The sequence below is a fragment of the Tachysurus fulvidraco genome, chromosome 2 (assembly GCF_022655615.1).
Source record: "Tachysurus fulvidraco isolate hzauxx_2018 chromosome 2, HZAU_PFXX_2.0, whole genome shotgun sequence".
Classification (NCBI taxonomy): domain Eukaryota; kingdom Metazoa; phylum Chordata; class Actinopteri; order Siluriformes; family Bagridae; genus Tachysurus; species Tachysurus fulvidraco.
Window position 1 is genome coordinate 2467759 of NC_062519.1, and position 15000 is coordinate 2482758.

A 15000-nucleotide genomic window follows, 5' to 3' on the forward strand; every position below is an offset into this window, starting at 1 on the left:
CACACACGCACACACACACACACACACACACGCTCACACACACGCACACACACTCACACACACACGCTCACACACACACACACATGTATTGATGAATCTGTTTACCTATATGAAATACAGCAGTGACTGATCACTCCACTCCACAGACTGCTCTTATAGCACCAGGAAAAAAGTGAACGTTTCACTGAATCTCTGACCAGTCTGACCTTGTGTGCTTGACCCTTGATGACCCTGGTGTAATGGCCATCTGTTTTCATTACCAAACTACTGCCAAGAGCCTTTCTGTAGAACAGCACAGCCCACAGCACGCTGGGTCGAGGCCAACACACAGAGCTGTACGCAGTGCACGCTGACCAACACCTTAATGAATCTGTTGGGGTGTTTGTTTGGATGTTTTCACAAGGGTCAGTCAAATATTTGTGATGAACCAAATCTGGGAACCGAACGGAACGGCAACAAAACCGAAACCGGTTCTGGAGCACCGCTGAATTCTCAAACCTTATTGTTCAGGTGTCCTCGTTCAGCAAACAAAACAAACAAACAAACAAAACGGTGGATTTTTCCGTAAAATGATGTTTATCTAGCGCTTATGGAAGGATTCTAAAGTGTCAGCACTTTCTAACAGTCAGACTTACTTTTAGAGAGGCTGCTAGATGCCGTGTGAGAACAGGATCGAACTTCTTTACGTGCTCCATGTATCTCACTAGCTTTTTATTTATATCTTACCTCCAATCTCCCGAAAGAACGATTTGACCACATCGATGCTTTCATCCATTCATTTTCTACCGCTTATCCGAAATACCTCGGGTCACGGGGAGCCTGTGCCTATCTCAGGCGTCATCGGGCATCGAGGCAGGATACACCCTGGACAGAGTGCCAACCCATCACAGGGCACACACACACTCTCATTCACTCACACACACACACACACACACTACGGACAATTTTCCAGAGATGCCAATCAACCTACCATGCATGTCTTTGGACCGGGGGAGGAAACCGGAGTACCCGGAGGAAACCCCCGAGGCACGGGGAGAACATGCAAACTCCACACACACAGGGCGGAGGTGGGAATCGAACCCCCAACCCTGGAGGAGTGAGGCGAATGTGCTAACCACTAAGCCACCGTGACCCCTGCCAACATTTGAGCAATTAAAATTGATATAATTACTTTTCCAACATAAATAAAGATGTTAAAGTTCACCTTCGAACGATAACCTCTTTACTGACACTAGTGATGCTTCCTGAACCCGAGTGTTAAATGAAAATAAGCGCTAACGGCATCAGCAGTAACCACAGCGGTGTGTTAACTTGAGATCAGTCTACATGATCGACGTAGTCGCTTTGTTGTTAAATCTATAGCGCCGATTCTACACTTCAGGAAAATACACATCGCTCATCACGCTTCGCTGTTTAGTCTGTTGCTAACGGAAGACAGACGTGGCGTCGTCCGTGTTTTTTATCTCTTCTTGTATCGACGCCGGTTGCGTTTCTATTTCGGAGTCTTGTGCAGAAATGATACGTTTTATATAACAGCAAACTCGCACATACTTCTGTCTTCACGTTCCCTTTTTCCTTTACATCGCCGGCTCTTCTTCAAAATACCCCCACCCTCCCTACTGCCACCTTTTCAAATGATTCAGTAATTCACTGACCCTCCTCTTCCTCATTCATCACCCTAACTCCTCGCCTCTGTCTGTTTCGCTGTCTGTCTCTATTTCATATTGACATGCTGCCGTTTTCCCGACCCCCCGGTGTTTATCATCCTCAACTGCCTATTGGACAGGACACTTTCTCAATCAACACACACACACACACACACACACACACACACACACACACACACACACACACACACACATAGATAGAAGCATATGAACAAATGCAGTGTACTGAAAAGACCCAGATGATGGACTTCACCTGTCAGTCATATACAGAGGAAAAGGGGAGGAGCTAAACAGATAAACAAAAGTCAGCAATACCTTATACATTCACGTACAATCTTCTACAATATGCAGAATTGTGTTTCTCTTGCCACTGAGCCTTGATGATCAACATGGACAGGAATAGATTCGGAAGTAACCCGTAAATCGTTGTTCATACATCTTCATCAAATCCCTTTACATTTAAAAAAATGTTCATATCTTTACTCCTGCTGCTAAGTGTGTGGACATTTACGCATGAAAATCCGATAATCTGCACGGATTACGGACTGTTCATCGAAAACCAGTCGAAAAGAAAAAAGTTAAAAGGAAGTAAACCAAAACTAATAATCCAATCATCATTATTAATAATCTCATATTTTATGTGATGATTTTACTGGTACAGAAGGGAAACATAATACATTTCATTCTGATTGTTCCTTTGGGCTAAAAGCTGCTGGTGTTTGAGCGTCTGTGGAGTTGTATGGACGTCACCCCAAAGTCAGGTCGAGAAGCTTTTATTAAGGTTCGCTGAGGTTCACTGTGTAGGGAAAGTTCTCATGTACTGAGAGATAGAACACAAGAGCAGGTGAGCAATATGTCAGAGTGGGACAAACGTCATCTGAAACAGACAAGTGCAGATTTCTAGCAAGTCAGTGGCAACTAGGTAAACAATTATAAATCAGCAAACCTGCTGTGTGTGTGTGTGTGTGTGTGTGTGTGTGTGTGTGTGTGTGTGTGTGTGTGTGTGTTCAATCTAAGGTGATTAATCCAGAGCTATGAAAATCACTCTCACAGAACACACACAGACACACACACACAGACACGCACAGACACACACACACACACACACACACACACACACACACACACACACACACACACACACACACACACAGACCCCTCCACTATCAGTGCTCCCAGAAAATCTCTCTCCCTTTCTCTCTGTAGACCTCTGCAGACCAATAGCTTTTTCTCTCTCTCATTCTTGCACTCATTCTATCTCTTTGTGCAGTTTCTGTCTGCTACACACACACACACACACACACACACACACACACACACACACACACACACACACACACACACACACACACACAGAGTATATTGGATGTATGTAAGAACCTATGCATACTATATAAAGTTACCTATTAGTTTAACCTCAATGAAACCACAGAGTAACCATACACACACACACACACACACACACACACACACACACACACCCAATCACACACACAAACGCACACACGCACACACTTTTCCCTCACCTTCCATCCTATGGTCTTCTCACTCTTTCTGCATTTTCTATATTTATCATCTGTCTACCACACACACACACACACACACACACACACACACACACACACACACACATACACACCATGTTTCTTCTCTGGGAAAAATGATTGTTTATTTCCAGGAGGAATACAACGCTGTTGTTGATGAAACCTTGGATGTCTCTTTTGTTATTGTGTTGTGTTTTAATAAAAGCGATGTCTAAAGAACTGCTCATATGGGACTCTGGAAGTCAATCACACAAGGTATGGGTATGAAAAGAAAAATTGACGTGAGTGTGTGTGTGTGTGTGTGTTTGTTTGTGTGTGTGTGTGTGCGTGAGAACATTTCCGAAGATGTGGGAAGACAACAAACAATGCTTAGGTCAGCTGTTCAAACGTGGTAATTTTCTCTGTGTGTGTGTGTGTGTGTGTGTGTGTGTGAGAGAGAGAGAGAGAAAAACAGAGAGCGAATCTCTTTCTTAACTGATGAAAGAAACAAACCCACAATAAAACACATTCTCTTCTCTTTTCTTCTCTCGCTTATCATTTTCCTGTCATCTAGACAGACAGAGAGAGAGAGAGAGAGAGAGAGAGAGAGAGAGAAAGAGAGAAGCCACCTCACGTTCTCCATTAGTGGCTCATTTCAGAGAGCCCTCTGTGCATTTGCATCGGCGAAATGAAAGTCTGACAAAATGCCAGTGGCCGTGCGTCGGTGTTCTGCAGTGAAAAGGCCATGTTTGGGCTCACTAGAGAGCAGAAAACAGAGAGCCGCCGAGTGAGAAGCCGTGCTGCTATAAAGGATATAAAAGTTTGTGTTGAAGCCTCCAGAAGATTAGCACATAAAGCTGAATGTTAAGTGGGATTGTAGATCAGAGGTTCATTACTTAAGGAGGTTAAAACAACAACAACAACAACAACAGCAACAAAAACGCTTGGGGCGTAAACAACAAATTATATGTCAAAGCTCTTAGTTAGCATTTCATTTTACATCAATGTGGATCAAAGCTGAAGCATTACTGCAATGCAAAAAAAAATATACCTTATATTTCTGTTGAGGGGTTTTTACAGAACGTTCGGCCTGTTTATGGATGCGTTTTCTTCAGTTTGGTTTCTTTCTAAAAAAAAATTCATTATCTGCATTAAAGGTGCGGTCTCTGTCGTTTGAGAAATGCTTCAGAAAACTGCGTCGGGCCGGCAAACAAAACAAAAACAAAACAAACGTGTAGCCAATGAACAGAAAGGGGCGTGTCTTGTCGATATGGGCGGAGAGAGTGTTCAGTGCGCATGTGTGACATTATGTGTGAAAAATGTGTTTTTGTATTACCATAGTATTACTCATTGAGTTAATTTATTGATAAAAATATACCCTCATCCAGCCGCCCCAACAGGTTCTGCCATAATACTTGTCTGGGGGCGGAGCTATCAAAACAGGGGTGTGACCCATTTAGTTTAGGGGCGTGTTTGTTTTGGCGATTTCAAATGTCAACATTAGCTTTCAAACAACGGAGACCCCACCTTTAACCTGAAATTGTCCAAAAATCAGTTTAACTGCAGTTTTATACTGAAGAAAGCGAAAGGTTATTTATGAATATAATCAGAGTAATGTAGTATTTGCTTAGGCCATTATTATCAGAAGAGTAGAACAAGTAAGGAATAACACACTCCAGGCTGTGAGGTTATACTAAACAAATACAGGCTGGGGTGGTGTGATAAGGGGCAACACGGGACGGCGTGACGATGCCGCTTGTCGCTAGCGTGAACGTAACACTCTCTACTTTCACCATCGCTCAGGTACAGATCCCGAGTTGTTCTGGTGAATCGTTACAGCCAAACGCTTTCCTGAGACACCTTGGATGTTTTTGCCCTGTAATTTGTTCTGCTTCAGAATTAAACTGCGTGAGAAAAACAACGTCACCGCGACGTTCCGAACGTTCGACGTTGATGAGCTCGTCTTATTTTATATTCGGGAATCCTGAAGTCTAACTGTAATGAGTTGTGTGTGTCAGTGTTATTATTCCTGCTCCCATGTGTGTGGGGGTGGCGTTACGTTAGCTTCATGTCCCTGCAGTCATAACTGCGAGTTAGAGCTCACACTGGTTATGACCCCTGAAAAACAGCCGCGAGTAACGGTGGCTTCATTAAGGCTCGGAAAGCTCTCGCTGCATTAAACAGCCACGGCAAATCACACATTGAAATCAGTGCCATTATGTAAAGTCACACCGGGGGCGAAACGCGCTGTGTGTGTGTGTGTGTGTGTGTGTGTGTGTGTGTGTGTGTGTGTGTGTGTGTGTGTGTGTGTGTGTGTGTGTGTGAGAGAGAGAGAGACTGAGAATGTTCGCATGTACATGTGTGCATGTGTGTGTTTGTCTGTCACTCATTACCATTTTCATTTTGACAGCAAATGTCTTTATCTTCTACAAGCCAGATGGCACAGTCTTATATTTAAATAAATGTTTAGACATAATCAGGGATTAAATGAGATTAATAAAAAATAAAAAAAATAAAAAAATAAAAAAAAGAGTGCTGTATGTAATAGATTTAATCCGAACACAATATTCGGGCATAAGACCTGGAGTTTCTCGTTGACGTTAGCGTGACGACGACGAGTTTTACAGGATGTCGGTCTCGTAAGAAAAGAAGAGGAGGGGGGGGGGGGGATCATCCCCACCGTTCTGCTTCTTCTTTTGAACTTTTTTTTTCCATAAATCCAAAGGGTGTACAAACTTTCAAGCAGTCTAATCACATTCGGCGTAAACACTGATTCATGACGAGGTTCAGGACAACCGAGTCTCAGCCTCAAACGCTTCAGAAGGTGCATGACTTTGACAAACAGCACTGTTTTCATGCTGATGCTCAAATTATTATAGGTAAAAAAAACAACACTCATGGTTCGTTGTTTGCATTGCGCGCGCACACACGCACACACGCGCACACACACGCGCACACACACACACACACACACACACACACACACACAGTGATTGATGGCTCAGACAGCTAACCTCATGCCACAATCATGGAAAACACTTCAACCAAAACAACCAGTTTTTTTAAGCCAGTCCAGGGGTGGGGGGTGGGGGGGGTGGGGGTGGGGGGGTGGGGGTGGGGCTCGATCTGATCCATTTCCTTCTACAGTATAAAACTGCCCCTTATCCCAACCCCTAACTGCTAACCCATACAACAACGACCTATGGGCGGAGCTACACCTGGTCCGACTCAAACCCCTTCAGACCGCATCAAATTTACGCCATATTCTTGTCAGTCTCTCTTCCATGATAACCGTATTAAAGCCGTTACAATCTCTCTCCATACAGTACCTGTGCCCATAAAGCGTGCCTTCCTCTCAGGCTCTACTCTCTCTATCTGTGGCATTAATGTTCTAATATTTCATGATAAGCATATAATTAACATTAGAAGTGCAAAAAAATTTTTTCCATTATCATTCATTATCGCCACAGATCAAGTAAAAACTTTTTAATCCTCGTGTCGAGGCCTCTCGCGCTGATAGAATGATATGCTGTTCAAGCCCAGCACATTAACACCTACATTAATGACTCTCATGAAAGAGAGAGAGAGAGAGAGAGAGAGAGAGAGAGAGAGAGAGAGAGAGAGAGAGAGAGAGAGAGAGAGAGAGAGAGAGAGAACATTGCGCTTAATAAGTCTGGCCACATTTCACATTAGAAGTAGCCATTAATATTCCATTATCTGTCTGGACATCGTACAGAAAAGCACAGAAATCACCCAGCTGTAAAAAGAAAGCACAATCTTGCCCCTACAGGTGAGGTGTTAATATGCTGTATAGTTAAACACACACACACACACACACACACACACACACACACACACACACACACACACACACACACACACACACACACACACACACACACATACCTGGTTTTAGGGGATGTCGTTAGCCACTCTTCATGCTTTTCAAATGATATCAAGTAAGCAGCGATTTCCTGAAAAAGACAAAAAAAAAAAACAACAACAATATAAATGTAACCACGTGATAACAACAACAACAACAACAAAAACAAACAAAACACCCCAGAAAACAGCACTGATTGAATATCATACTAAAGAAAATACATGAAAGCATCCAAGGGATATTTATTTATTTGTTTGCTTGTTTGTTTGCTTGTTTGTTTGTTTATTGGCAGCGATTTCCTGAAAAAGACAAAAAACAAACAATATAAATGTAACTGTCATGACGCGGGGCAGGAAGCGGATCCAGACGCAGGATAGCAAAACAAAACAGGGTTTAATAACAAAGGGAACACGAAACATGACACAGACTGAAGACAAGACAGGACAACAGTCCTGCACAAGGCAACGCGGCACAATTAAATACACAAGACAATCATGACACAATGAGGAGCAGGTGTGGTGACAGGAAGGAGCAGACGAAGGCGGGGCAGACACGTGATGAGAAACATAAACAAAACTGCACGTGGCCAAAGTCAGAGCTGAATCATGACAGTAACCACCTGATAACAAACAACAACAACAACTAAAACAACAACTAAAACAAACAAAACACCCCAGAAAACAGCACTGATTGAATATCACACTAAAGAAAATACATGGATGCATCCAAGGGATATTTATATATTTATTTATGTGTTTATATATTTGTTTGTTTGTTTGTTGGTTTGTTTGTTTTTTCACTTTGCTGCCTGAAGATCTAAACCCGGAACCTTCTGTATGCCATCCTCTCATCAGCGAGCCTCACGTCCATGTCAGCAGACATAAAAAGTGTGCCGGATGTTTCCAGATGACCTGCTGATGACCAAAAAAAAAAAAAAAGTATGCAGACAGCTACAGGATGTCATTCTCATGCACGGCAGTTGCTCGTCCCTTGAATTCCTCGATCGCTGTAGAGAGTTGGAGCTCATTTTATGCGCTGATGGTCTCAATTCGCCCGAGCCGTGAGCGGAATCCGTGTCCTGATGTCTGGCCTACAGAGCCGAGGCGTGTCGTGGAAAGGTTAACAGCTTCATCGCGGAATGTTACAGGTGCCTTATGAGGGCTTATGCAAAGAGGAGAGCATGTTAAGAAGAGGAAAAGGTGAGATCGAAAGAAAGACCGGATTATTCGCTTCCTCACGTCGCCGTGATCCGTCCTCGTGGCTCTTCTCCAGAGGAAAGGAGTGCAGTGTGTAAGAAATAAAAAAAAAAAAAACATTATGGCTCATGCTGTCATAGGAAAATTACGGGCATGTGTAAAGTGGTCCGTTCCCTTTACAGTGTATCGCAGCAACGTTTCAATGATTACGTTATCTTTTATTATTTCTCAGTAATTATCTATTTATAGTTGAGGAACGTTCTGTCTCGGCTACAGCAGCTATAAACGCTTGTTCCCTCGCCGGCCGGCCTTTTTTCTCTATCTTGATGTTTACAAGACAAAAAAAACGAAACGTTCACATTACCGAGAAACTGCGAAAGACGTCGGAACCTTACAGCTACCTGTTACAAAGCTCTGACGCTGGAGACTCCTTCCATAAACATGTCCGTACTGGAAAGAGAACACCGAGTCCGTGATTACCCGGGTTTTAGAATGCGTTTGATGTGAATGAGCTGTTGCTATAGCAACGATAGCGTATTAACATAAAGCTGTGATGCTGCAGCCTTTAGAGGGAATTTATCTGCACCGAGGTTTGATTAGGAATCCTAAAGTTTTATCCTCTATAAAAGGCAACAGAGAAAGTCTGAGGCTGCTGCGTCTCTGCCAACTCAGCTCTATTGTTTCAGCTTTTTTTTTGTGTGTGTGTGTGTGTGTGTGTGTGTGTGTGTGTGTGTGTGTGTGTGTGTGTGTGTTTCATCGTCTCTCTCTGGCCGTGCTGCACACTCCTTTGTCTTCCTGTTTACAGCTCAGCTAAGTTTTCATTAGTGCTGTCTCACTGCTTGTCAAGTCGAGCCCCTGAGGTCCCCTGGTACGTCCTCGGGTGGAGTGAAAGACAAACGGTGACCTGTTATAACTTGGCAAACAGAAAAAAACCAAAACAAAAAAACAAAAACAAAAGGGATCTCTGGGCTTTTTGTCAAAATCAGTTTATTTAGGAAACAATTCTCAGTGGCTTGTTAGTTCTGACGTTTCTTCTTTCCTAGTCTTCGCCTCTTCTTCTTCTTAGCCACTTTTTTCCTCTTCTCTAGCTTTAATACTCTTATCGTGTTACTCTTCCGTGCTTCACGTTGTATGACAAAGTACGAAGGTCTGTGGAGCTTCAGCGTTCTCCCAGAGAACCCCTCTCCTCCTCCTCCTCCTCCTTCTCTTCCTCCTCTTCCTCTTCCTGATTTCTTCTTCACCCTGGAGGCCAGTCGTTCAGCTTCTGGTGAGCCTGCTCCAGGCAATCGCTTCTCTCACCTCCAGTTAACCTGAAGAGCGACACTCTGACTTTCTGCACTCACAAGACATCCAGTGTGAAAAACTCCTCAAAGTGTTTTTAAACTAGAGTCGGGGAAACAAAGAGCCACATGCCCCGAGCCAGATTTCCAGACATCCACGTGCTTCTCTCTTCAATCAGGACAATCTCAGAGCTCTTTTTCTTTCTGTCTCCTTTAGTTCGAGGAGCTGTTCGCGGCCGTCTCCGCAATTTCGGAGCGGATGATGTTGCGAGTCGTAGCACGGCGTTCAGAAAACAAACCTAACGTATGACTGTGACCGTAACAACGGTGTGACTCTAATCAGTGGTGGGTCTAAGATTTTTCTGTAACAGGCGCCATTAAGGGGCCACATTCAGGGGCCAAGTACAGGGTACATTCAAGGACACAATATAATTTATTCAGTACGGTGCAAATACATTTCGGCAATCGTTCATTTTTCACGCTCGAATGCCGCCAATTGTTTCGTGGTGGAATTGCATCTGTGATTGTTTTGAAAAATTCTCCGGTTGCTCTTCTCGTCGACGATTGATGGTACGGGGGCCAATCAGGTTTCAGCAGGGGCCAGAGCACCTTTGGCCCCGCCTCTAGAACCGCCCCTGACTTTAATCATTTCTTCAAACTTACATTTTGGTCTCGGCCAATCAGGAGGAGGCGCTCCGGTAGGACGTACCGTCATATTTAATTACAACGGTAGAAGAAAAAGATAACTGTAAGCTTCGGAAGCCGTTTGAAAAAGCTTGTTGCTGAAGTGATCAAAGAGCTGCTCTAGTGGAGATGATGGAGCTTCATCAAAACGAGTCACAGGAACAATGACATCATGGGTAAAAGGCTGCACTTGGGGGTGGGTGATATGACAAAAACATCACACGCACTGTACGTATGATACGTGATACGGATCCAGATAAAAGTTTTAGCTGACAAACTGTCAGAAAGACATTCTGTTCTCTTTAGTTTGTATTTATTAAGTATAACTTATGATATATATATTATTAAGACATAACGATACCGGCCATAAGTCCATCATACATCATATCGTCACAGTACTGATATTGACCAGCGTCTGTTTTTTTTTGTCAAAAAACTGAAATGTCAAACAACTTTTCGGAAAACTTTGAAAAAGTTTTTCCCTCCGAATGTTAAACTTGTCAACCGTTCATTTGAATCGGTTTACGTGGGGGGGGGGGGGTGTCCTGTGTCCAAACGGTTGCCATAGAAACGATGACGCACTAACGTAAACGTGTGATTTGTTATAGAACGTTGATCGACACCTTCTGAAGAAGAACGGAACTGGGTCGAGGTTTAATCGTCATCAGAAGTGTGCACAGATCGTGCCAAGCAATATTTCCGTTTCTTTCCGGTAAAGTCGATAACGCTTTTAATTTGTAAACCCTTCCTTCCTCTACCTTCTCTTACGGTTCCCTCGTGTTGCTTAAGAAAGGAAAAAAGTAAGAAAGTTGAATTACTAGCTGGCAAAGTAAGAAATCAATTTTAGTCTCGCTTTTATGTCCCATGTGAAGCCGACTATAATCGTTTAAACCCAGAGTAAGTGTGAAATGAACGACGCTCGGTTTTGCTCCCTAAACCCCGACAGCATCGCTTTTAATCGGAACGATCCGAGAGATCCGGCGAAGTGATCCGGCACTCTGGGAAACTCAGAGAAGACGGGAGGCTCTGGCAATTTCAGACCGATTCCTTACGAAGGTCTGGTTGTGTTCGTGTCGATCAAAGCCGCATTTAACCTGTGAGTAAGTCTGTGGGTTTCATTTAGATTTTTTAATGAGTGTTTGTTTCTGAGAGAACTTCGCGGCAGCCCGGTTTCACCGGCGGCACAGGGGGGAAATGGCGTAACGTTAGCCCTCCTGCCATCGTCTCGATAATCATGATCGAATCCTCCGTCTCGTTCTTTATATTCTCTCTCCACCCACTCAGTCAAGGAGAAATCAAAGAAGTTCTGGAAGTAAACTGACACGCCACTTTAAAAAGTGGGAGAGGAAATTGAGTCATTAATCATAATGCTCACACCCACGGATTTAGTCCCAGTCCTCATACACACACACACACACACACACACACACACACACACACACACACACACACACACACACACACACACACACAGACATACTTAATTTCTAAAATGGGGTGTCCGGAGCCTGTTAGGCATTACGCAGGAGATAAATACTCCCCCTGATGCCTCGAGTGTAGAGCCGCCACTACACTGTTTGGGTTTTTTAAGGGAAAGTATAAGACGGAGACGGAGACGGAGACGGACATCGTAGCGTCCTCACGTTGATGTTCAGTCATTCTGTCATTCTGGAACACTCAGTTAGGGAGCTCTTTAACTTAAAAAAAAAAAAAAAAAGTTAAAAAGCCTTGACACTGCGGAAGCCTCCGGCAAGTCTAGTCCTTATTGTTACTAATCTGTCTGCCCTTAAAATATACTTCAAACAGGAAGGAAGCAATTGAGGAAAAACTAGTTCAGATTTTAGACATTTGACCTTGATGTGACCTTTCGATCGATATCGAAATCTAATCAGTCCGTCTGCTGCTTTCGGTCTTAATTCCGTATGAAATCTACAAACGGTCGAGCGCTCACGCCTGAGATATCGCTCTATCCCAGAGGGACGCTCGGGGCAGAAGGATGTACAGAAGGACGGATGGACGCCGCCTAGTGGAGGAGGATAATTGGCGGTGCAAATTGTCTGAACATACGATCTGAATATTAAAACATTCATCATGATGCATTTCTGTTACTCTGAATACAAGACAGGGGCACAGTGGCTTAGTGGTTAGCACGTTCGCCTCACACCTCCAGGGTCGGGGGGTACGATTCCCGCCTCCGCCTTGTGTGTGTGGAGTTTGCATGTTCTCCCCGTGCCTCGGGGGTTTCCTCCGGGTGCTCCGGTTTCCTCCCCCAGTCCAAAGACATGCATGGTAGGTTGATTGGCATCTCTGTAAAATTGTCCGTTGTGTGTGTGTGTGAATGAGAGTGTGTGTGCCCTGTGATGGGTTGGCACTCCGTCCAGGGTGTATCCTGCCTCGATGCCCGATGACGCCTGAGATAGGCACAGGCTCCCCGTGACCTGAGAAGTTCGGATAAGCGGTAGAAGATGAATGGATGAATGAATACAAGGTGAATATTATACAAAGTCAATAATGAATATTAATATATCAGCTCTGATGAAGAGTCTGATTCGCTGGGATATTAGAGATGGTGGTGAGTAGTTGTAGTTTGGAGGACTGGAGGCTGGTGGTTGGTGCGATCCGGGCGCTGCCTAATTTAAATGCGTACACTGACTCGGTTTGTCTGGCAAACACCTGCTACTCCTCTGACACTGATGGCAGTAGTTCAGATTCTCAGGGCCGGATCTGTCGGGTTCAGGGCTGGGTGATGTATCATGCACGGATCGATCTGCAATCAATGAAGGATCCTGAAGGAGATTTGAGCTTTCGGCGTGACACTGGACTCCTGCCACAGCGTGTCATGGCTCCGCCTCTTCTATGCACCTCGAGAGACGGTGGCGAAGAGCTCGACTTGAAGAGTTTTTTCTTAGCCTTCTCTTTCTCACTGACCCTGATGCTGTCCTTCTGTGTGTTTATTTGTCTGGCATTGATAAGGAGAAAATAAAATTGTGAAGGAAAGAAAAAAAAAAAAAAACAAGGCTGGGGAAGAAGAAGTTGACTCGAAGCGAGATGTTGTTCTATTGTCGTGGTGCCAAGCCTAGTGCCATTGTGGATAAAAATAAAATAAAACAAAGAGTTTGACGGTGTCCTCTCGGCTAGCGGTTAGAGAGGGAAGGAGGGAGGTAGAAAGAGAAAGAGACCGAGAAGAACTGATGTAGACGAGTGATTAGTCCCGAAAAACCTGTCAGCACATTCTCACTAAAATATAATAAAATGTTCGCGCGAGATAACGGCGAAGAAGCTCGTACTGATGGATCGTTATTTACTCTCCTTTCCTACGTCCGTCTTTTTTCCTTTTTCTTTTCTTTTCTTTTCTTTTTTTTGATAACAACTGTAGGAAAGCTGGGGATTCATAAATGCACAAAATAAACCAGCAGAAATAAAAACAGAAAAGAAGAAATAAGAAATTATTATTATTATTATTATTATTATTATTATTATTATTATTATTATTATTATTATTATTATTATTATTATGAAGCCATGTTAATAACCCGGTCCTAAAGGACTCATTAAAATGGAAATCCCCTTAAATGCTGAAGCTCGTCTCCTTCAAATTACATTTAGTTGTTCTTGCAATTTCCCCGTAATCACACAAACTCCCAAGTTTTTAATTCGTTTCCAACTTTTCCACTTGTTACTTGGGCCAATTGCTTGTCTTCTCGCACATGCACAGTCATGCGGTAAATAGCTCCTTTACTTTGCAGCGAGTGAAGCAGATTGATAGTGACTGCAATTAATAGCCGCCAAAGCAACAACACGACGCATACGGCTCGGGATAAAGAAGCGCCGGGACGGGAGATAGGAACGGGAAACGGAGAGCCGTGTGTACCGTTAGCATCAAAGCATCCGCTACGACGGAGAGAACATCTGAACAACAAAACACGGTGAAGGAGAAGGAGAAAGCTCAGAGGAGAGCACGGGCTTCCGGCGTGTGAAGGCGGTGTTATAGGAAGGAGCACATGGTGGATGTAAGGAGAGACATCTGATTGGCTCACAATTTTTTTATTTTGCTTTGTGCCAGGAATCCATAACCGATGTCACGTTTCGAACCGATCGCAAAATTAAGCCGCAAAAAAAACGGTTGTGATTTCTTTTTATTTAACGAAACCTAATAACAGACTTAAGATCGCAGCTAATAATAAATAATAATCAGCTCCGTTGTGTTCCTTCGAAGCTGCTTTTACCCGAACGCACAAGATGGCCGCCGTTCGTACCGTATACCGCGGACGTCTGAAGAGTTTCCTGTGAATGTCTCCGCGCCGGAGCATTAAACCTACACGTTCACACCTGGCTAAAGAAATCAACTTTAAACCTTTAGGTCATGACCGTGGTAGAAAGTTTGAAGGAGAGCTGGAGCTCGTCGGCGTGTTTAACATCTACAGACGGAAAGGTTTCGGCTGTGACGTGCTGTCAGAACGTAGAACTCAGAAAGAGAAAAGTGGAAAGAAAGCAGCTGTTTTCCTGTGGCCTTTTAAAATGTTTTAAATTCGAGAGCGTGTTGTCTCTGCGGTGCCGGCTGGCACGATGACAACTCTACAAATAGCAGAGCTGTCAGAGGTGAAATGGCAGGACTCGGGATTTGACCGATGAGGTCAGTGGTCAGTCCACCATGTTCGGGAATATTTTCCTTTTTCTCGAGTTCTACCTTTTATTTAGCCGATTTGGCTTTTTTCCCCCAGTCGTTAGCGGCAATTAACTCAAATCTTGTGTGTTTCTAACTGCTAA

The 15000-nt window shown here is 43.8% G+C and overlaps 1 protein-coding gene across 2 annotated transcripts in view; it reads right to left on the bottom strand.

The window, feature by feature from the left end:
* The window catches only part of LOC113657243 (calmodulin-binding transcription activator 1-like), a 255734-nt gene that overhangs the window by 131214 nt on the left and 109520 nt on the right, over nt 1-15000 (bottom strand). For both annotated transcript variants that reach the window (XM_027168903.2, XM_027168904.2), the window contains exon 3: nt 7097-7164. In XM_027168903.2, the coding sequence (XP_027024704.2) occupies nt 7097-7164 (68 nt within the window). The remainder of the gene's footprint in view (nt 1-7096; nt 7165-15000) is intronic.